General features: G+C 35.2%; 3 protein-coding genes across 4 annotated transcripts; 2 read left to right on the forward strand and 1 right to left on the reverse strand.

Annotated features, from left to right (window-relative positions):
* Window positions 1-1,278: 1,278 nt before the first annotated feature.
* On the reverse strand, window positions 1,279-4,709 carry LOC116106198 (transcription factor TCP4-like). Of its 2 annotated transcripts, XM_031392540.1 has the most exons (3): window positions 4,618-4,709; window positions 2,722-4,169; window positions 1,279-1,805 (listed from the first exon to the last, which is right to left on the reverse strand). In XM_031392540.1, the coding sequence occupies exon 2, from the start codon at window positions 3,760-3,762 to the stop codon at window positions 2,734-2,736; it is 1,029 nt and encodes a 342-aa protein (XP_031248400.1). In that variant the 5' UTR covers window positions 3,763-4,169; window positions 4,618-4,709; the 3' UTR covers window positions 1,279-1,805; window positions 2,722-2,733. The 2 variants fall into 2 exon arrangements, with proteins under 2 accessions (XP_031248400.1, XP_031248401.1); XM_031392541.1 differs by lacking the exon at window positions 1,279-1,805 and having other exon boundaries at window positions 2,300-4,169.
* A 12,708-nt stretch (window positions 4,710-17,417) lies between these two features.
* LOC116106241 (17.6 kDa class I heat shock protein 3-like) lies at window positions 17,418-17,846 on the forward strand. Its single transcript, XM_031392589.1, has one exon. The coding sequence runs from the start codon at window positions 17,418-17,420 to the stop codon at window positions 17,844-17,846; it is 429 nt and encodes a 142-aa protein (XP_031248449.1).
* A 600-nt stretch (window positions 17,847-18,446) lies between these two features.
* On the forward strand, window positions 18,447-20,654 carry LOC116106134 (pentatricopeptide repeat-containing protein At3g58590-like). The gene has a single exon (XM_031392483.1). It carries the CDS (start codon window positions 18,447-18,449, stop codon window positions 20,652-20,654), a length of 2,208 nt encoding a protein of 735 aa, XP_031248343.1.
* Window positions 20,655-21,912: the final 1,258 nt, after the last annotated feature.

A 21,912-nucleotide genomic window follows, 5' to 3' on the forward strand; every position in this document is an offset into this window, starting at 1 on the left:
GAGCTTGAAGGAATATCCACCATGATACTCTATTGGACTGGCGGCACTTCGGGAGAAATGTCATCCTATACCTAGGGGATTTCCTCATTGTTAAAGTCGGTTAACTCAGTTTCGAAACCGGGAGCCATTTGCTGATGGGTAGGACCGATTAGTCAAAGGTTTCTGATGAAAAGCAGATACTAAATCAATCTCTCCTTCTAGCGCCAAACTGTTGATGCTTGATTTTGACACCAACGACTCGCACATGCAAAGTGCTAAGCGGGCTTAGCAATTACACATGATACGGAAATGTGTAGCAAGAGAGTGAACAAAAGACGATTTTTAAAGTAGCTCGGATGCTCAAAAGCGAATCCTACGTCCATTGTTGTTGTATTAATAGATGAATACAGTCAGGTCGCGTGTAGCGAGCTGAGTTACAATCTAGAGAGAATACACAGAGAGAGAGAGAGAGAGAGAGAGAGAGAGAGTATGCTGTTTCAGACTAAGATAAGCCAATCCCGTAGATAAGAGAAGAGTCATCTATTTATAGTGGAAGAATTCAAGGTAATGATTACAAGTCTGCAAGTGGATAGGTGTCGTGCAAGTCCTCCCTTGCATCTCATTAGTTATCTGCACGAGAAATATCTTCAAATTGTGTAGGGCTTGGGCAGGTGGACGATCTCTAGCCACTCGCAAGCCTGACATTCACTTGCTGCACTAACAAAAACCATACCTCTTCTGTCATTGCGCGATGTGGCAACGTCTGGACGATAGAAAGCCTCCCTGAATTCTGATTGGCTCTTACTGACGAGAGTCCACGTCAGCCTTGACTTTTTAGGCATAACAATAACCCTCTTTTTTATCTGTCTCTACGCATAGTAAGGTCTTCGCATGGATGTCGACATTAATTAATAATGGGATATTCGTATTCCTGAACCAACATTTAATCCTGTTAATAGAGAACAAGAACAAGGAATAAGGACATATAACAACCTAAGCATATGTCGGTTGCATGTTTTAAACGTGGATACATTTTGAAGCACTTTTCAGATTTTGGAAGAAAAGTAAAAGCATTTTGAATGTTATATCAGAAGAGGGAGTCGAGGAAAAATACTGTTAGGGTTTAGGGTATTAAAAGGGACAACAACCTCCAACGAACACAAAACAAAAAGGTTTTGGTTTATTGTATTGAAAATTAAATTTTATTAATTTTGGATTTGTTATTTATATATATGGTTATACCTTTTCCTTTTATAATTGGCTTTGCTTCTTTACTAACCGCACCTATTATTTCGTCAACCATATTACTTTTGTTCGGATACATCCTCATTCCTCAATACAAATGGACCTCTGTTTGGATCCAAGTCTCATGGACCAAGTCCAGTCCTCGAATGTGAGGAGGCCTCAATCAACTTTGGAAATCAATTTTTTTTTTTTTTTAAGAAAAACAGACTGACCCAACAGTGAACTTGTTACATCATTCATTATCAATCTTCGTCTTCTTGTTTGCGAATTGAACAAAGCCATGTGGAGTCTGGAAAATTACAGTACAGCTACAGTTATTGCAAGAGCAATAATAGTGGTGTGTGAAGAGGGAACATTGCAATGCCATTAATGAAGTAGCACGGTAAAGTCAAACAGGAATTAGCTAGTACTTGATGCTATCGTTGCTGCTTTTGCTTCTGTCAGAGGGAACTAGCTAACTGTCTTCTCTATCTCTCCTCATCCCCCAAACTTTCAAACAAACTTCAGACAAGTAACTTATTTTTACTATTCTGCATACATGGGGATAACAGGGCTATGCATTGCTTCCATTAATTCCATCCCTGAATAATCAATGTAACCTTCAGATTTGTTGGTGAAAGATGCATGGAACATAGCTAACACAACAAAAATATTTAAAATATAACTTGTAGAATAACTTTCTTCAACTGCAGAAGGAAAGATATCCACACTACTTGATTAACATGAGAAATAAAGATGTCCATTTGTTGAAGGTTTACTAGTTTTCTTTAGGCTCCATTTTCTGTTAGTTTAATGCACTAGTTGAGTGTAAACTTTATCATCATAATCAGTTAAAAATAGACTCTTTGATTTACAATCGATATATACAAATTATAACTCAAAACTCATATAGATATATCATGATTTTTGATAATTATTATTGAACCGAAGCAAATTTATTTGTTCCCCATAATAAGAAAGAAGTGATATTTTCTGGTTTCAATGATGAAAATATAAGCTATAATACCTTCATTCATTAATAAATTAATAGGATGAAATGGAAATCATCAATTTCTGTCCCTTAATTTTTCTGAAATCAACAAAAAATGTTCTGCTTCCATATTCAGTGATAACAATGACAGGCAGTATACTATACATATAGGAAGAGAATTAACACTTCATCTGGAAATAATAAATTTCAACTCCTGCTCTTGACCCCATAATTAAGCTGCCCATGAACATCCTTACTGCTGGAATAATTGAAACAAGACATATCCCTTTTCTTTCTTCCAAGAAATTCCCCAGAAAACTTTAAAATTCTAGTTCTTCTTTGCAATTGATTAATGCTAATAATGGATATATATCACTCATAAGGCTCAAGCCAACAAAATATCTGCTTATAGGGTTTGAGTGAAATAATCACTTAATTAATTTGTTCATAACGACACTTATTCTAAGATTAAGACTCTAGTTTTCATTCATACGATAAGCATAAATTTTGGAAAATGAAACAATTACCTTGGGACAGATTCAATGGTGAGAATTGGGAGAAGAAGAGGTTGGCCTTTCACTGTGCTCCTCTTCACCATGAATTCTAGCAGGAATGCTAAACCCTTGCAATCCATCAGACACAAAGCGACTGCCAAAAATTGAAGACTGGTGAATTTCATGTGTTCTTTGGTGGTCTGTGGAGCCAATAGGAAGATCATCCCAAGCCCGAACTGATTGCGTGAAACTGGACTGAAGGGGTCCCCTCTGAGAAAATGCTAATGCTGCTTGTTGTGACAACGACGGTGAGTTAAACATAAAACTACCACCTCTATTTTCTGAGCTTGTGTCATTGTTCCAAGCTACCATTCGATGAAAGTTGGCGTCGAACCCCACAGAAGCTGAGCCTGCGAAGAGGGTTTGATCAGTTGAAGGTGTGTGACTTCTATCTCCCCTTGACTGACCATGAATTAGACCAGAGTCTTGAAAGGAATGAAGTGATAGGCCAAGATCTTCAGTGTGGTTTGTAGTTCTTGAGATTATATCAGCTGGGTAGTTCTGAAAGTTGATTGATGAGTTTGTAGTGCTTGTTGGGAAGAAAGATTTTATGGTATCAGCTATAGAATCAGTGTCTAAAGGCTGCGCGATGAAAGATGAATCATTGTTTGTGTTATCACCCAATTGCCTATGGATCTGAAAGCTATAGCCAGGTGACTCTGATTGATCTTGTATTGGTATTTCACCACTTGAGCCTAGATTAGGCTCAGCTACCATAGCATCGGCAGCAGTATTACTAACATTTGGGTGCCATGGCGGTAGCTCAGCAAGCTTGTCAATGGCAGACTTTGCCTTCTTTATAAGCCAATCTACAGCTTTGCTGGGTCGGTCATAGCCTAGCCGGTCTTGAACATCATAGAATTGAATGGCAGTGTGGGCTGATAACCGGACCCTCCGATCTCTGGGACCTTTTGAGGTATAGACCTTGCTATGGCGGTCCTTTCGCCCGGTGGATCGAACAATGTGACCTCCTTGGACTTGAACTATTTCTCCGTCAGTGCCCTTCATGCCCATTCTTTCTTTATATTTTGAAGTACTGGTTTGTTTCAAAGACTGTCTGTTGGCTGCTACTTCTTGCCCTTGCCCATATGGTGGTTGGTTTTCTTGAGGTTGAAGATGTTGCAAATGGGGAGTGCTCGTGCCTGGATTTTGTTGCTGTGTTTCTTGTGGTATTAGGTGTCTAATTTGGTGGACAGGCCTCTGAGGGGGCTGATGATTACCCTGGAAATCCAGATTCCTAGACGTTCAGATTTTGCTCTTCAAAAAGACTTTTTTTTTTTTTTTTTTTTTTTACAGTTTTCTTGTAGAGCTCAAAATCTTTGCCTGGCCTTTCACTCGAGCTGCTGTTTTTGCTTGCTACTCTTCATCCATCTGCAACTGCTACCACCCTGAAGCTGATACTTCTCTTAAGGCCGCTGATCCTAAAAAAAAAAAAAAAATCTGACATTGTATTTCTGCAGATTGCATACCCCAACACTACCACTAAATCCAAAACCCAGAATGAAAATACAAACAAAATATATCAGATATCAAATCCAGTTTCTTATAAACCCAAAGTTTGTAACGAACTCATCTATCTCTATTTTAGCAGAGCAAAATGAAGCAGGCAAGATGGTGGGTTTCTCTATGTAGGCTGCAAAAACAAAACTACGAATTACACCACTAACTTTTTGGGTGATATCCAATTAAAAAACGAAAACCAAAAATTATATTAAAATCAAAAACCATAGGATTTTGGGACCCTGGATCAGTAAGTAGGGGAGTTTGCCGTTGATATGAAGTGAGATTGAATATGATTTAAGAAGACGAAGAGAAGAAGTGACGGAAAAGGATTGGTGCCATAGAGGTAAGTAGGGAAAAAAAAATTACCCTTATGAGAAGTACTACTGGTTGATGCTTCTGCAAAGGGTGGCAGGCAGGAGAGATTAAAGATATTTTGACATCCCACTCTCAAGTCTCAACTCCACAACATAAAACATAAAAATATGTAAAGAATTTAACAAGAAGTCTCAAATTAACCGAACCCTATCTAGAATCTAGTACTCTCTCTCTCTCTTTGGTTATTATGACTTTATTTTAAGACTTGTTAATGAAGATCGTTGGTGATGGAGTTATAATTGGAGTGATGGATGGTCGATAAGGAAATGACCAAAATGGCCAACTCTCTCACCCACTCCTTTGAAGGCTTTGATTATGATATCCAACAGCTTTTCTGGTTTCTTTCCTCTCTGTACTGTTTTTTTTTTTTTTTTCCTTCTAGTTCCACATCCAATATTAATATATGTTATGTTATGTATGTATGGTTTCATCAAAAAGAAACGACAAAATATAATTTCCTTTTCCTCCCGCGCATGCAATTCTCTGAGTCTGAGTGTACTCTCAGTCTCAGAATCATTCTTACCATAATTTGGAAAAACAATAAGCTTAAACTTAAAAAATTAATGCAATCCCTAATCCTGATAGGAACTTAGTTACATTAGAGAGAGATAAAAAATCCCATTTATATGAATTCTATGCAGAGATGAATACATGCAGTTGGATTCATGTTAGGTATAATAAGTAGCACAAGTTATAAGTGAATAACCCATTTTCTTATTATTTGTTTAAGTTGAGTGCTCTCAATAACTTGGCCAGTCATGTCAGAAGTTTATATTATCATGCTTATAATTAAACATTAAACTAAACCTTAAATATAAACAACTAGTTTCAAGTTAAGTCATGTATAAAATCAATCAAGCATATTTTAAAGTTGTTATCACATGTTTAGTTTATGTAATAAAAATTGAATGGAAGATATATGTGTGTGAAGCAATAGTATTTAGTATTAGAGCGAGGCAGGGTTAGGACTTAGGTTGAAGGGATAATTTGCCTCTAAAACAGCAGCAGAAGCAGCAGCAGCAGCAGGTGTTGATGACTTGATGTTTTGGTTACAACAAGTTAAGGGATATGAACATTAAGGAAAGGAGGGGGTTTCGAGGAATGTGAGATTTAAAAGTGGCCACGATTCCTCGTTGCAAGGACTCTTTTCTTTTCTCTCTCATTACAAGAAAGAAAGGGCCTAGCGCCCTAGCTGCTGTCGTTTTCATCGACTTCCTTTATTAAATGCTTGGATCATCATCAACCGCCCATCTCATTCTCTTCCGACACCTGTTTTTTTTTATTTCTCTAAACTTAATTAACAGCTCGGGTCATTCTAGTAAAATTGTTATCCCATTTTTCTAATTTAATTTTTTATAAATAAAAGGCGGTGCAGCGGCAAAATAAATCATCAGAAGAAAATTAACTACATAAATAGAGGCACTTGTATTGTATGATACTCACTGCTACCTAATTGAGAGTGATTTGATTTGATACCATAAACTTTCCATTCAAGCATTTACCACCATATTTCATTTTGTCACATCACCTGCCCTTTTTTCTTCTTCTTTTCCGTGGATATTTTATTCGTCTCCATTAAAGGTATGCATTATGCAAAGTATTTTAGGGTTTTCCACTCTTTTCCCACTATTTATTATTTAATTATAGTGACCCAAAATTGGGCAATGCTGCCCCCTGTGACTTAGCAAACCCCATAAATGGTTAGTCTATAAAAAAATATAAAGGCTACGTACCCTATTATGAAACCTAAATTATTATATAAACACCTTTCACATTTTTAACTTTCCAAAGATTGCTATACATATATTAACGGTCTATTTGGATATCACCCATTTCATATATATATATATTGAGAGAGAGAGAGAGAGAGAGAGATAATATAATTAGGTATAAACCTTTACTTTAGGCAAAGAGACAGGCAATTAGAGTTTTGAATTATCGCTCTTCGATGGTGTACAACTTTAGTTGATAAATTGTTAATGCATGCTGTTACAATCAGAGGGTGGAGTTAAAGACTGGTTCAATTATAGATATATTTCCATGGCAATTATGAGGATGATAATAATTTCGTGTTATCTAATTTTGACAATATATATACATATTAATTGACCATTTAATATTGAACACATAGCATGGTACAGCTAAATTAGATTAGGATCTGATATTACATTTAATATTTTCAGCTACATTAAATTCTAAAGAGGAACACGTCTGAGCTAGAAGGTAACTTAAAATTAGATTTAATTTGTTTATAAAAACTTGTATTTTGGACTTTTGGTGGCTTCTCTTCATCAGCTTTTGAATGTGATCGTACACAACACAACACCTAGCATGCGCACAGTACAGAGTCAATTTCCAAACCTTGCCATGATAGTGATGGTATATGACTTCAAGATTTAAGAGGCTAACTTATATATATAACCCTTGACTGCTGAACTTTAAAGCATTCTAAGATTCATACAACTTTATCATGGAGATAGCTTTGAATTTCATGTAAAACTGTAAATGTCGATATCTATCAAATATTTAATTATCATTGCATCAGATTCTCTAGCTAGACTGGAGTTACACAGAACATCTGTCTTGAAGTTTTGATAACTTTTATCATCGATACATACTCTTTTTTGGGCGAATAAATGAACTTATTCTTTGCTTTCACAAAAAAATGGCAAACAGGTAATAAGTATATGATGAAGTTGCATAATTTATGTGACTGAGGGAAGTGGTGTACATGTTTCACTGTTTTTGGGTTGGGTTTTTTAATGGACAGAAAATTGAAAGGTAACCAAGCATGCGATAGAAAGGAAAAGAGAGGTGGAGCATGTATAGATTTGTTGCAGTCCTAGAAAAGGACAATGACAGGGGGACCCTGATCTTCTTTCAATCTGTGTAAAACGTGAAAACCACCAATCAAGCTCGTGATCCAAGAATTATGACTTTAATGTCCCACTGATCTTATTCTGTATTATTTCTCTTTCTGTGTATGTTTTTTAGGTGAGAACGAGAAGAGGTCGAAGGAGAGACAGTAGGTAGCAGTATGAGAGAAGATAGAGAGATTGTTTTCAGCAATTTATGAAGCGAGAGAGAGAGAGAGAGAGACATGAGCAAACTGCCAAGTTGTTATTTTGTTGTTTGTTTTTTTACGATCGTCCTGTTTATCACGGCATGTGGCTTTCACATTTTTCAATCTCTCACACATTCTACTTCAAGCATGCATCTAGCTACCCTACACATGTTACATATATATATTGCAAAGTATTAACTTTAGGGCAACCACAAGCACATCATGTCATGCATACACCAAAAGCCGTGCTTGCTACCTATCTCTTTCTCTCTACTCAAAGGTACCAACCTAAAGTTTCAACATAATCACATCATATTCTAGTTCTAGGTTATGAAGGAAAGCATGAAAATCTGAAAGTTTAACGACAACTTTCAGAGTAAACCCTAGTGTAATGAGAAAATTAAAAAAAAAAAAAAAAAAAAAATTCAGCAGATTCCATGCAACAAAGTTCTCCAAAATTAATTAATACTGATTTCTGTCGTACCTGAAAGAGAGCGGCGGAGTTGTATCCAAGAAGGTAAAATTTGTTTTTCTCCTTGACGGTCTTGGTGAAAACCAAGTTGCATAAGCAAAAGATGAGTAATTATCAAGAATTAATAATATTAATTGGGAAAGCAGTTGCTGTCACAATCAACATTATATACAAAAGAGTAGTCTTTTGTATATTTAACATTAATTGATTGCGCATGCATGCAGAGCCAATCAAATGGCGGGCGTCCCACTTGTAAAAACGACAGCACCTAGCTAGCTCATTCACTGTATACACTATGCAGTGCTGTATATATACACAAGAATAATACTACACTTACAAAGTCCTCATACAAGAATGTGTATACAAAATGATGTGTCATACTGGGAGAGTGAATTTATAAAATCAACTTTTTAACTAAAGTCAAATTCAGTGTCTAATCATTGTATGACACATCACTTTGTATATGTATCTTTGTATGGAGACTTTGTAAATGTAATATTACTCATATACACAAACCACCTTCAAGAGGGACAGAGATGAGGACAACGAAGCTGTGGTTTTTAATGAACATCTAATCAGATCTCTTTAATTTCATTGACATGGCTACACAGCTTCATCATCAGTTAACCACTTTTCTCTACACATTACACCCAAGTCTTGTTGCTATCATTCATTCACAACGACTTTTATTATACCAATATATATATATATATATATATACTGTAAAATTCGAGAAAGATTTACAGTTTTTAATATAAGAATGTTAATTAACTCAACAGAACATCAAATTCTGGCGACACAAATCAAGCATTAATTTTCAAAGTGGGAATTCGACCTTAAATGGATAAGTTTTAGAAGCAACAAAGGATGAGTGGTTATAAATCTATTATTTTCACATAAATAAAGATTTATAAATCTTTTCAAATAAAATCAAAATTTGTATTAATTTATCATGTTACGACGGGGCATGGAATTCGATATATAAACATAACGCAATTTGGAGAGTTGAATAACATAAGCATATATAGATGGGTGCAAAAAGTTTGGATGGATGATTCCAATAATTATACCAATGGTAGGTCCAGTACTATCTTTACTGGTGATAATGACTAGGCAAGTGGAGAAGAGAGAGTTGTCAAATATGATTCAGTACTGTCATCAACCATGGAAGTTGCTTTGAGTTTTTTTTTCTCCTTTATTTTGCTTTACAACATTCCTTCCTCTTTTCAAAGGTAAGACTCTAAAAGAATCATGCAATGCTCCTTAACTTATAACTTTTACCAAACCCAAAGCCATTTAATTAAATGGTAACCATGCACTTATGATTTTCAAGATTTTGAAAGGAAATTAGATTAAATCTTTTCTAATTGCTCAAACGAATTGATTTTGGTGAGGATGGGATGGAGCAAAATGGGCATATTGCATAGACGCAAAACATTTTTTTTGTTTTTTTAGTGTAAATGTATAGATGAAATCCGGTGAGGATGAGGTCACTGCTTAGCAAATCATCTTTAGCTGATTTCCCAAATCCAATTGTGATGGTGAAAGTTTTACGAAGCAAGAGTGCAACTGCAACCTACAGAAAGTCGTCCACTCTTTCTTTGCTTGTAATATTATTCTCTTATCTTCTTAGCCGTATTTGTCACCGTCTGTCTATTGTCAAACCAATTTGATTTGAAATTTTATTAAACCTGGGACTTTTATAACAAAGAAATATCACAGTTCAATTCAATCTTGGCATTGGTTTTGTAAAGAGACACTTCGTAACATTTACTCATGCAATTTGTTTTCTATAATTAAAATGATTTTCAATTATGGGTTTTCTTTCAAAAGCATAATATATCAGGTTTTTGAATTGAAATTAAAAATGTAAAAGATTATGACAATTTATTTTAATTAAGTCAAGTTGTTTAAAAGAAGGCGTGAGAATTGAATAGTCGATGCTTTTATGTATCTATAATGTAACACTTTATTCAAAATGCGCATGACTTTGATTTTACTGAAACATGATGAGATGAGTACATATGGGCTGGCATCAAAAGCCAACACGCAACACTAAGAACATTTCAATTTTAAACACTCACATTCCATGAATTTCCATTTCTATCTCTTCACTGTGTAAAATGGTCAAATAATATAGACCTTCATCTCTTTTATGAAATCGGCATTCTTTTAGGTCATTATTTAGATAAAAATCAACAATATGAATTGTTGTGTATGATTTTTCCATTAAGCTCAGAGAATTATGAGGTTATAGCTTGATCCATAATCAGTTAGACTCACTCGATTGTCCGACTCAGCATAAGCTCGTCGAATTATAGCTTGACCTAGCACAAGCTAATCGCGACTAATCCCTATAGTTGCTCAACCAGTTCACAGATAACTTTAGATCCCGGATATCTCGAAAATGATCAAATTGATAGCAATCTTGGCTAAATCTTAATACTCAATCGCGAGAATATAGAAGTTGCATTTTAATATTAATTGTAATCCTTTTATTTTCGCTCTTTCTTTTATACAAAATCTGTATATAAACTCTCTCCAACGATGAGAAAGAGGTTAGTAAATTGTTCTAAGAATATTATTGTAAGCTCTCACAGCAAATACAATAACAGTGGACGTAGGCTCAAGAGTTTAACTCGTCGAACCACTTTAAAAACTATTTGTGTCATTATTTTACTGTTTTTCATTCATAACATTGCTAGTTACCTATAATCACGCACACATCAGTTCTGATTTTGTCAAGATCAATTAGATTGCTCTAGTTGGTGCAAACCTTGTATCAACATGAATAATAACCTGAATCAAAGTATTGTGTCTTGAAAATTACTTGCTCTAAATAAGTATAATGGTGAAAGACAAATAAACTCATGCGATATCCAAACGAAAATCACTTTTTATTTGTTTGTCCAAAACATTTAAACTGTGTAAATAAATAAATCAAGATTTATGTATATACATGTATAGTGTCAAAAGTGTTTATAGGAAAGAAGAAATTAAAGAAATATTTAATAAACATAGGTTTACAGTTATAAAAGAAAAGAGTATTGTAAGGGAGAAATTTTCAGTTTGGTACAACCAATCTATTAATTGGATTTATTACAGGCCCATTGAGCCTATGGGCTATAGAAGAAAAGAGGCCGCACTCTATTCTTAAACTTCCTTGTAAGTTACATCTATAATTAATATCAGGCCCACGTAAGGGAGGTGGCCATTTAACTTTATTTGCTCTTTACTTTAACATCAAATAAAAAGTTTTCACTTCTTGTACAATTTATTAATATTAAGGCATCAATAAATTTTTAATTCCAAAAACGTTATATTATACATTGATCTAAATAAAATTTTATATTTTTGTAGCCAATGTTTCTCAAATGATTAAAAAATAGGAACTTTTTTGGTAAAAAAATTATTAAAATTCCCTCTAAGAATTAATAAAAGTATGAAATATTTTAGAAAGAACGTTTTCTATATATATATATATATATATATATATAATATCAGATATCCTGATTATTATAAATATATTAATTTATTTTAATTTAGAGTATATCTAAAGAGGGTCTATGGTAACCATTTTTCAAATTTAATTAATTATATATTCGAAATTATTAAACTAAGATAGATAAATTGTTAACAATTTATGTCTTATAAATCAAATTCTTAAGGTGCAGTATGTGAACCATGGTTGCTTGATCAAAACTTTACATTATTAACACTTGATACTTTGTTATAATATTTTTTTACCTTTTTATAAATGCATATTATACTAATTTGTTGTATATTAGAATTAGACAACCGAGCCCTCTTATTAGGGCAAGTATTTAATTTCTTATTCACAAATTTAATGCTTAGTTGGCGGCCCAGACTCAAAACGAAATAAACCTTTTGTTATAGGCCTCAGAAAATGGAGGCAAACCCGATCCCAACCCAACTCAGACCCAGGTTTGGCTTTCATCTGTTTTGGCTCCCCATTCTAGGCGCCCAAATTTTGTCAGATTCCTCTAGTATTCTGAAATTCCAAAAACGAAAAACTCCCTCCTTTGACTAATAACAATTCAGACACAACTCAAAAACATAAAATTTAACTCCCTCCTTGAAACTCAAAATTCTTAAATCCAAATTTTCAGATTTGTAGAAACATTAAAAAACCTTCTGCCAAATTTTTATCATCCCTCCAAAATGAACCAATTACCCATCACTACAAATACCTCCTCCATCTTCATTCTCTTCTATCAACCTTCTCTAATATGGCCAACAACAAAGAAAATATCCCTCCTTTCCCTGCAAACAAAACTAACCCTCCTGCCCCATCTTTCAAGAAAACCTTTAAGCGAAGGTTAAGAAGGCCTCTCGCTGACATCTCCAATCTCTTCGACATTTCAGCACAAGAAAGTGATTTCACATTATCCCCTTTATCGTCTGTTTCTGTCTGTATTACTTCAAATCCTCGGAAGAGAAGAGCTACTGAGGATCCTGATTTAAGAGAAGAGATGAATAGCGCCAAGTCATTGAGGATGGGGTTCAGATAATTCATATAATTACTGATTTTAGTTTTAGATTCTTTCTGGTATTACAGTTTTTTATATGGATGAGAAAATTTTCTTCTCATATGTTGTTCTTGATATGCTATAATCGATGCAAAATTTTATCTGATTTATTTAAATAAAATCCCAATCCATGTAATCAGTTAGATGTATTTAACTTTTTTATCCTTAATTTCCAATCTCATATGCTGATAATAGTTGGTAAATTAACTCCATATTTATTAATTTAATTCCAGAAAATATGTCATATGCTAAATTAATTACTTAATTTCAAACTCTAAGGCATGCTAACAGAGTATCTATCGAGGTGTAAAGAGAGATGAGAATTAGAATCTTGATGAAATACTCATATTCTAGAAGTTTTAATAGGTAATTAGAAGAATATAAGTTGGGTAACAAGATTAGTTAATAAAGTATTTAATAAATTAATTAATAATTAGAGGTTTATCTATTCGATTTTATTTAAGCAACCGGCCTAGTCTTCGTTATGTTCCGCCCATGCCATTAACCTTATTAAAAATTCATAGTCGCGAGCCAGACGGATGAAAATCATAAGCAATTTCATATTTTAATTTAATAAGGGTTTGACTTCTCCAGCCCACTTCTACTTTCATGTAATCAATTAGTTTTGAGTGTCGCCAAATTGTAAAAATATTGAATACGTAAGCGGAAGCCGAGCCCACCACTTAATAAGATTATAATTTAATATTTTGCTTTATAGATTCTTAGATATTCTTAGACTGAAAGAATATTGCTGATACCAAAATTAATCATAAATAATATTATATTCAGAACGGATGAACGTATCAATTGATTATTGATGTAATTCAAAATATTGAGTTTAAGGTAATTGGATTTTAATTACAATTTCAATTTTATTTTCCTCAATTAATACATAAGGCTATGAAGTTAACGGATGAATAAATATTTAATGATCAACCTTATTAACAAAAGAGATGAATCAAAATCAAGAATTTTTAGATAATACACAAAGAATCCTTATTCAACTACTAGACAACCAAAGGGTGGTACCATTTCAAATTATGTTTGAATATAATTAAGTTTATGTTATTTATATCTTGTAGTTCAATAAAGAAGGCTTTATCTTCAGATTCTGCTGGTGTTGGAGAGCACGAAGAAGAATGAGGTGTTAGGGACGTTATATGGAGAATTTCAGAAAGAATGATTAAACATTAAAAAGAAAGTTAACCACTTTATAGTGGAAGACTTGGATGCTTTGGAAAACAAGTTGCATAGAATAATGAATAATTGTTGTAGTGGGATTCTAATATATAATGCACTACTTAGTAGGAAGTAAGAGGCTTATTAAAGCCTCTAAAATTTCAGATAAATTGCTGCTCCTGAGATTAAAAAATTAAAATGACAGACACATCGATCATGGCGGTCTCTATCTCTTGCAGTGACTTCATTATCCAGTAACTAGCACTCGCAGATGTCATCAGCATCATATAATATATAAATTAAGGCAAGGGCCGAAGGCTATATATCACTAATCGTATACTCTGTTTATTTGTCAACTTGATTGGATCATCATGTTCATGCATTTGTACATTATCCACTATTGATCTCACTTTACATTAAGTATTTCCCAGCTGTTTATGATCAACACAGTGAGGCTTCTTATATGATCTTATCCATTTTTGAAGTCATCTTTAAATGTAATACATCTATCGTGTGTTTTCAGTCAAGTTAATGTTGAACAATATTTGAATATTTAGCTCTTACAATATCAATTAATATTGTTACTGAATATTATAGATAGACGTTATTGTATAATCATCTGAATCCTTTATCAACATGATGATAATGGCCCTGTGGCAATAAGTTGAGGAGATACCAAACTGGTTTGGATAAACCAAATTACTTAAAATATTTAAGCTGCGGGCTGGCCATCAGAGATTACGCAGACAGGAGACCTCATTCAAAGAAAAGGACTTTATTTATGAAAAAGGACAAGAGAATTATTTGGCAACTGGGATATATGCAGGTAAATAAGTAGCTAATGTGTATAAACAAGACAAGAGGCCTCCGCAAAACCGCAGGCGGCTACATATATATAGAAGAATACCGGAAATATAAAGATCATCATTACTGTTGGAATCGGTATATTTATTTCTACTAGTAGTTGTGAAAAAAAAAAAAAGACACCTTTTAGTTGTAGTTTTTGAGTGTGTCTATTTGTGTAACTGTATGTGCAGAGAGAGCAAAAAAAGTGTGTACTGAACAGTGAACTGTGTGCTATAGGCATAGCTTTACAGTTTTTTTCGGTTCTTGTACTGTTATACAATAATGAATAAACGTGATTGTTCATGGCATGAAATATAGGAAAACCGATCCATCCAACTTTTTCTAGCTAATCTCTCTGTGTTGTGTGTTTAGTGCATTGCACCATACACAAGAAAACAAAACTTAACTTAGCCAGCGGTTGTTTGGCAGCAGTAAAAGCCTAAAGTATTTGACATAATGCAAAATTATTGAGTGGGGGCAATGTGCATTTGCTTTATGGAATCCAAATTAATCGTGTTTGTCCCTTCGGAATCTCAGGGGAAACATTTGCGGAGAAAGTTGCATTGAAGGGCAACCCTTAAAACATCAGAAGTGTCACCGAAACCAAAAGTTAGCAACTGACTAGACCCACACTTAATGCTGACGACAATGCGGGTTGAACTAAAGTGCTTCTGAAATTTGAAGTCCTAGGAATATATATTTTCATCCTTGGAGAATTTAATGAACTGGACAGCTCATATGTGATTAGACATTGGCTACTGCCATCAAAAAATTGTTCTCTTGATATGAACTCGACATGGGCAGCACTACAAAACAAGACAAACTAAATACACCATTTGACTCCCACTTTGTTTGAATATAAATCCAAAAGATAAGAAGATCAATAGCTATATAAGGAGCTAGCTCTCCAAGTTTGAATTACTAATCTACAATATAGCTACAGCTTATAGAGCCTCAGGAGGAATATGGCTAGCCTGAAGTTCTGCATATGTTTCACTTTGCTTTTGTTTACATTCTCAAGGTTTGAAGCTAGAAATCTTCAGCTCCATCCAGAGAAGAAAGACGTAACCCGAGTTCTGCAAGAACTGCTAGAAAAATCGTATGAACTCAAGGCAAAGATGAGGAATGAAGACATTGCCCCTAGCTATAGTGACGCCAAGAGAATTAGTCCTGGAGGACCAGACCCCAAACACCACTAGGAATCTATCTTTAATGAACTTCTAGCAGAGCGCCGCGCTATTCAATCGATGCATGAGCTACGGAGGTGGAACATGACCATTTTCAGAATTTATCTGTGATTTTGAATCGCCAGCTAACTCTAGTAATGCAATAATCTGTAACGTCACCTATTCCTAGATATTTCAAATCATATTGTTGGTTCAAAAAGGTACTTCTACTTGTGAAAAAAGGGCAAAAAAAAAAAAAAAAGTTCATAGGCGGTCTTTTTCAGTTAAGAGTTTGTTCATTTACTGTGCATGAAATCATCCACTGTATTAGGTCATCAAATTAAGTACTGATCGCCACTTCTCAATTTCATATTAGTTGACCTATAAAGGCAATGCACTTGCATTTTAATACATATTATTTAGTTTCAGATTAAGTTCTGGCCACTTGGCCCAACTCATAATAAATCATTTGAGTACTCTACGTCGGTGGCTCAACCCAATAGAAGGAAAAAGTACATCAAGTAGAAGTATTTCTGGTTCTGGTTTTAGCCCCTTCATAGTCTTTTAATTATATGTTAAAATCAGAAGAAATTGTTTAAACAATTAGTAATTTAGTATCCATATCATCATTCTCATATATAAATCTTTATCATATGGCTGAATGCATTTTACATTATCTTTGTACTCGACACATGTGGGTTTTTAGTGATTCAAACTGAAACCTCGGCAGTGGTCCTAAACGATATCCCGTATAACAGTATGTACATAATTAAGTCAAAGTTCTATAACTTTACAAGTGGTATATAGTCCTCATGTTCACTTTTTTTGTACAAGTTTGTTATCAACTCAAGAAATATTAATATAGAAAATTATAATGCAATGACATCCAAAAGTTAATGCAAATGAGATCAGAATATATTAGTATTAAAAGTCAACGAGACCAATTTATTTTGCTAAAAGAAATTCATGTCACGATCCTAGTTAGTAAAAACGCGTATTATACGGACAGCCATATAATTCGCGTATAAAACGCACGTATACGAATTTTGCAAATTCCGCCGAATTATACGTGTATTTTAAGCCCTCCCGTATAATTCGCGAATTATTGAAAAAAAAAAAGGTCACCCCCAAAACGACGTCGTTTAGTGGGTTTTTAACTAACAATTAAAGCAAATCTCGGTCTTCAGTTCTTCTTCGGTTCTTCCTTACTTCAGTTCTTCTTCAGCTTTTCTTCCTCAAATCTTCACGTTTTCAGCTTTAAGCAATCGACTCGAGAAGATGAGTGATGGCACTAGTGTTTCGATGTTGGCGTGTTGCAGAGACACGAAAAAAGAAAACTGTAGAAGCTTACAGAACTCTCTCCGTTTCTCTGTTTAGATAAAGATTTCCTAAGAAAGCCGTGAATGTACCAGACTCCTCTTTTGCTTGCTATATATAGTCGTACTTAGTACAATCAGTTTCATCAATCAAGCAAGAATTTATAATACACAAACGAAAAACTTAGAAATTACACAATGGCTCTAAGTCTTTTCGGTGGCCGCAGGAGCAACGTGTTCGACCCTTTCTCTCTTGACATTTGGGATCCTTTTGAAGGCTTCCCACTCACCACCACGGTTGCTAATGCACCCTCATCTGCATGCGACACCTCAGCCATTGCCAACACCAGAATTGACTGGAAGGAGACCCCAGAAGCTCACATCTTCCGGGCTGATCTTCCAGGGCTAAAGAAGGAGGAAGTGAAAGTCGAGGTTGAAGGCGGAAGTGTTCTTCAGATAAGTGGAGAGAGGATCCAAGAGAACGAGGAGAAGAATGATAAGTGGCACCGCATTGAGAGGAGCAGTGGGAAGTTTACGAGGAGGTTCAGGTTGCCGGAGAATGCTAAGATGGATCAGATCAAGGCTAGCATGGAGAATGGTGTGCTTACTATGACTGTGCCGAAATAGGAAGAGAAGAAACCTGAGGTCAAGTCTATTGAAATCTCCAGCTAAACAGAAAGAAAAAAGAGTGCCTCTGGGCTTGAATGGTGATGAAAATGTTCTGTTTAGTATCTTGTATTTCTGGTTCTTTTATGTAATACCCTTGAAATGTTGATTTGCATTTGAAATGTTATGTTGATTTTAACTAGGTAGTCTATAAAAGTGTTAAAACTAAGATTGATATTGCCGTATTTTTCAAAACGTATTATTGACAATGCACTGTATTAAACCCGTATATACCCGTACCGTATTTTTTTCGTATCCGAATTTTATAGCCAAATTTTTATAAACGTATTTTTTACCATTTGTCGTATTATACCCGTAAAATTTCTATACTATTTTTTTGCTGTACCCGTATTTACTAACTAGGGTCACGATATGTCAGCCACTGAGAGGTCATAATATCTCTATAGTCAACTGAATGGCGCCAAGGCCCAAGGCCTAAGTGAAAAAGGTTTACTTACAAAACGGTTGGACATCCTCAACAAAGACCACTTTTCAAGCCTCACCCATCAGCCTCTATAATTAGCTGGGATTTATATCTAATTTTCCCGCGCTTTATGAAGTATGAACATTTACGGAGATTTCTTGAAACACCATCACCGTCTACTACTACTACTAAAATCTTGTTCAAAGACTCCTTCCATTCGCAACACCAAACCTCTTCATGCACTTGTCATCACTTTGGGTCCAAACTCTAGCCAAACTACCTTCCTTTTCAACAATGTCATCTCTATCTACGCATCAGTCGGTGAACTATCATCAGCACGTAAGGTGTTCGACAAGATGCCGGAGAGAAACGTAGTGTCGTTTAATACTATAATTAGTAGTTACAGTAGGTGTGGATATGTCGGGGAAGCTTGGAGATTGTTTTATGATATGAGAAATTGTGGGTGTAGGTCGACCCAGTTCACGCTGGGTGGGCTATTGTCGTGTGATTTGTTGGACCTTTGCAAGGGAGTTCAGTTGCACGCTCTGATTGTGAAGAATGGGTTGTTTATAGCAGATGCTTTTGTAGGGACTGCTTTGTTAGGTTTATATGGAAGGCATGAGAGCTTGCATGAGGCGGTTTGTGCATTTGAGGATATGCCTAAGAAGAGCATAGTGACGTGGAATTCGATAATATCTATTTTTGGGCGATATGGATTTGTTGAAGATTGTATATTTTTCTTTCGTGATCTTGTCAGGGAAAAGATTCCTTTGTCTGAAGGTTCTTTTGTGGGTGTTTTATCAGGATTTATTTGTGAACAATATTTGGGATCAGGAGAACAGATACATGGTTTAGTGATTAAAAATGGGTTTGATAATGAAGTTTTGGTTGTGAATTCTGTTATTAATATGTATGTGAAATGTATGCACGTCAGCTCAGCGGAGAAAATGTTCGAGCTGAATGTTGGGGATGTTGTATCTTGGAATACAATTATTGGTGCATTGGTAAAGAACGGAAAACCTGAAAAAGCATTGGAATTTTTCTTAAGGATGTCTTCGGATCAAGATTTTCAAAATGGTACCACATTTGTATATGTTATTAATTCTATTGCTGCTCTGCAGATCGCAGTGTCTGGAAAATCTATCCATGCTAAGATAATAAAAACTGGTTTAGAATGTGATGCTTTTGTGGGCAGTGCATTAGTTGACTTCTATGCGAAATGTGATAATTTGGAGGATGCTCAACTGTCGTTTGATGAAATATCTGATAAGAATGTGGTTTCTTGGAATTCGTTGATATTGGGTTATGCAAATAAATACTCTTCTACTTCTATGTTTTTACTGATAGACATGCTTCAACTAGGTTACCAACCGAATGAGTTTACATTTTCTCATGTTCTTAAATCATCATTTACCTTTGAGCTTTCTCAGCTTCATTGTTTGATTATAAGAATGGGATACCAGAGCAATGAATATGTATTGAGCTCCCTTATGAGTTCATATGCCAAAAATGGTCTTATATCAGATGCCATAGCTTTTGCCACAATTTCCAACTCACCAATTGCTGTTGTCCCCTCTAACATCATTGCTGGAATTTATAACAGGTTGGGTCAGTATCATGAAGCACTAAAGTTGCTTTCTCTGCTTGAAGAACCGGACATAGTATCTTGGAACACTGCTATTGCAGCTTGTGCTCACAATGGTTATTATACAGAAGTTTTTGAACTTTTTAAATACATGCAACTGGCTGATATCCATCCAGACAATTGTACATTTGTTAGCCTCTTGAGTGCATGCACCAAACTATGCAACCTTACTTTGGGCTGTTCGCTTCATGCTCTCATCATAAAGGCTGACATAAATCGTTGTGACACATTTTTGTTCAATGTGTTAATAGACATGTATGGAAAATGTGGGAGCATAGGAAGTTCAATAGAAATATTTAAAATGATGACAGATAGAAACATAATCACATGGACCACTCTAATTTCAGCTCTTGGACTCAATGGTTTTGCTTATCAGGCATTAGAAAAGTTTAGAGAGATGGAAATTTTGGGGTTTAAGCCTGATAGGGTTGCTGTCCTTGCAGTGCTTACGGCTTGCAGACATGGTGGCTTAGTGACAGAAGGGATGGAGTTGTTTGGCCGAATGAAAAGTACTTATGGGGTTGAACCAGAAATGGATCATTATCATTGTTTGGTGGACTTACTGGCCAAAGATGGACATCTGAAGGAAGCTGAGAAAATAATAGCTACAATGCCTTTCCCACCAAATGCCCTTGTATGGCGTAGTTTCCTTGGAGGCTGCAGGAGACAAAAAACTGTAGAATATGGAGCAGTTGGATGAGCTCTATGACACGCTAGTCATATTGTGATTGCAGAGATTCCTCATTCCCCACCTTGAATTCATCTGGACTTGGTTTAGCATCTCACACAACATGGAATGGCAAAATGGATTCATGATTTGGTTGGCAGAGGTCCTTTTAAGCAGTTGTGGTCGATAGGCCAAACAGAATGGAGGAATTTCTGAAACATTGCTCTTTATCACCAGACTGAGTTGTCACCTGATCCTCTACCAAAGGTAATATTCTTTGTATTTCATTTATAAATTATAAATCACCTACGAAAGATAACCTAAATGTTGTAGCAAGCTAAGACTAACCTCTCATATGCTTAACATGGCAGCTCACTTCCCTAATTCATGTACCTATCAATCAAACACTTGTTCAAAATGACACTCCAGACCCCTGTAGCTAATGGATTTCGTTAGTTTTTTGAGTTTAGCAGATTTTCATTGATGTTGGCTTAAAAACTCTTTTTAAATAAAATTCCTTAATTGTTCACTTAAATCAGGGGAAATTTTTCTTTGAACAATTATAGTTGTTTATGTGGCCTTTTGATGTCTACATAATTTATTTCGTTACACTTGCAGTATCTATGAAATATCATACACAGTTGACTACTAGCAAGGCCTTACTGTAACTTAGAAACGTTTTCTTGGAGTGTTGGTTGGTTATTCGTAATAGGCTAAATTGGAAACTACCTCCTGAGAAGATATAATAAGAAAATTTTCTATCATAGACAGGGTATCTAGGTGTGTTTGTTTTATTATTTTGGGTCGGATTTTTGAAAAAAATGAGTTGGGTGGTTATTACGAGGTAGGATTTAAAAATTAACAAAAACACCCCCACCCACACATTAAATGCTAGTAGTCGGTCATCACTGTGGCCGGAAGTCGCTGTAATGGCGCACGACTAGCTGGATCTGGCTGGTCGATCTACGCCAAGTCTGACCTTTGACGGCCAGATCTGGGCACATTTGGTCGTCAACAACGCCAAAGATATGGCCGTCGTCGACAACCAGCTATGGCCAAAGATCTGGCCTTTTCATGTCCGTGGATCTAGTAAAAAAATGCTAGATTGGCGCACTATCGGCCAGATCTAACCGGTAGTGCACCGTTATGCCAGATTCTGGCCATCTTTTGGCAGTGGTGGCTGGAATCTGGCAAATGTGGGTGGGTGAGGGTGTTTTTGTCAATTTTTAATTTTTTTTGTTGGGGGTGTTTAGTTAAATTAACAAACTTAAGGGGTTTATAAATAGTTAAA

Source organism: Pistacia vera, unplaced genomic scaffold, assembly GCF_008641045.1.
Source record: "Pistacia vera cultivar Batoury unplaced genomic scaffold, PisVer_v2 Contig51, whole genome shotgun sequence".
Lineage (NCBI taxonomy): Eukaryota > Viridiplantae > Streptophyta > Magnoliopsida > Sapindales > Anacardiaceae > Pistacia > Pistacia vera.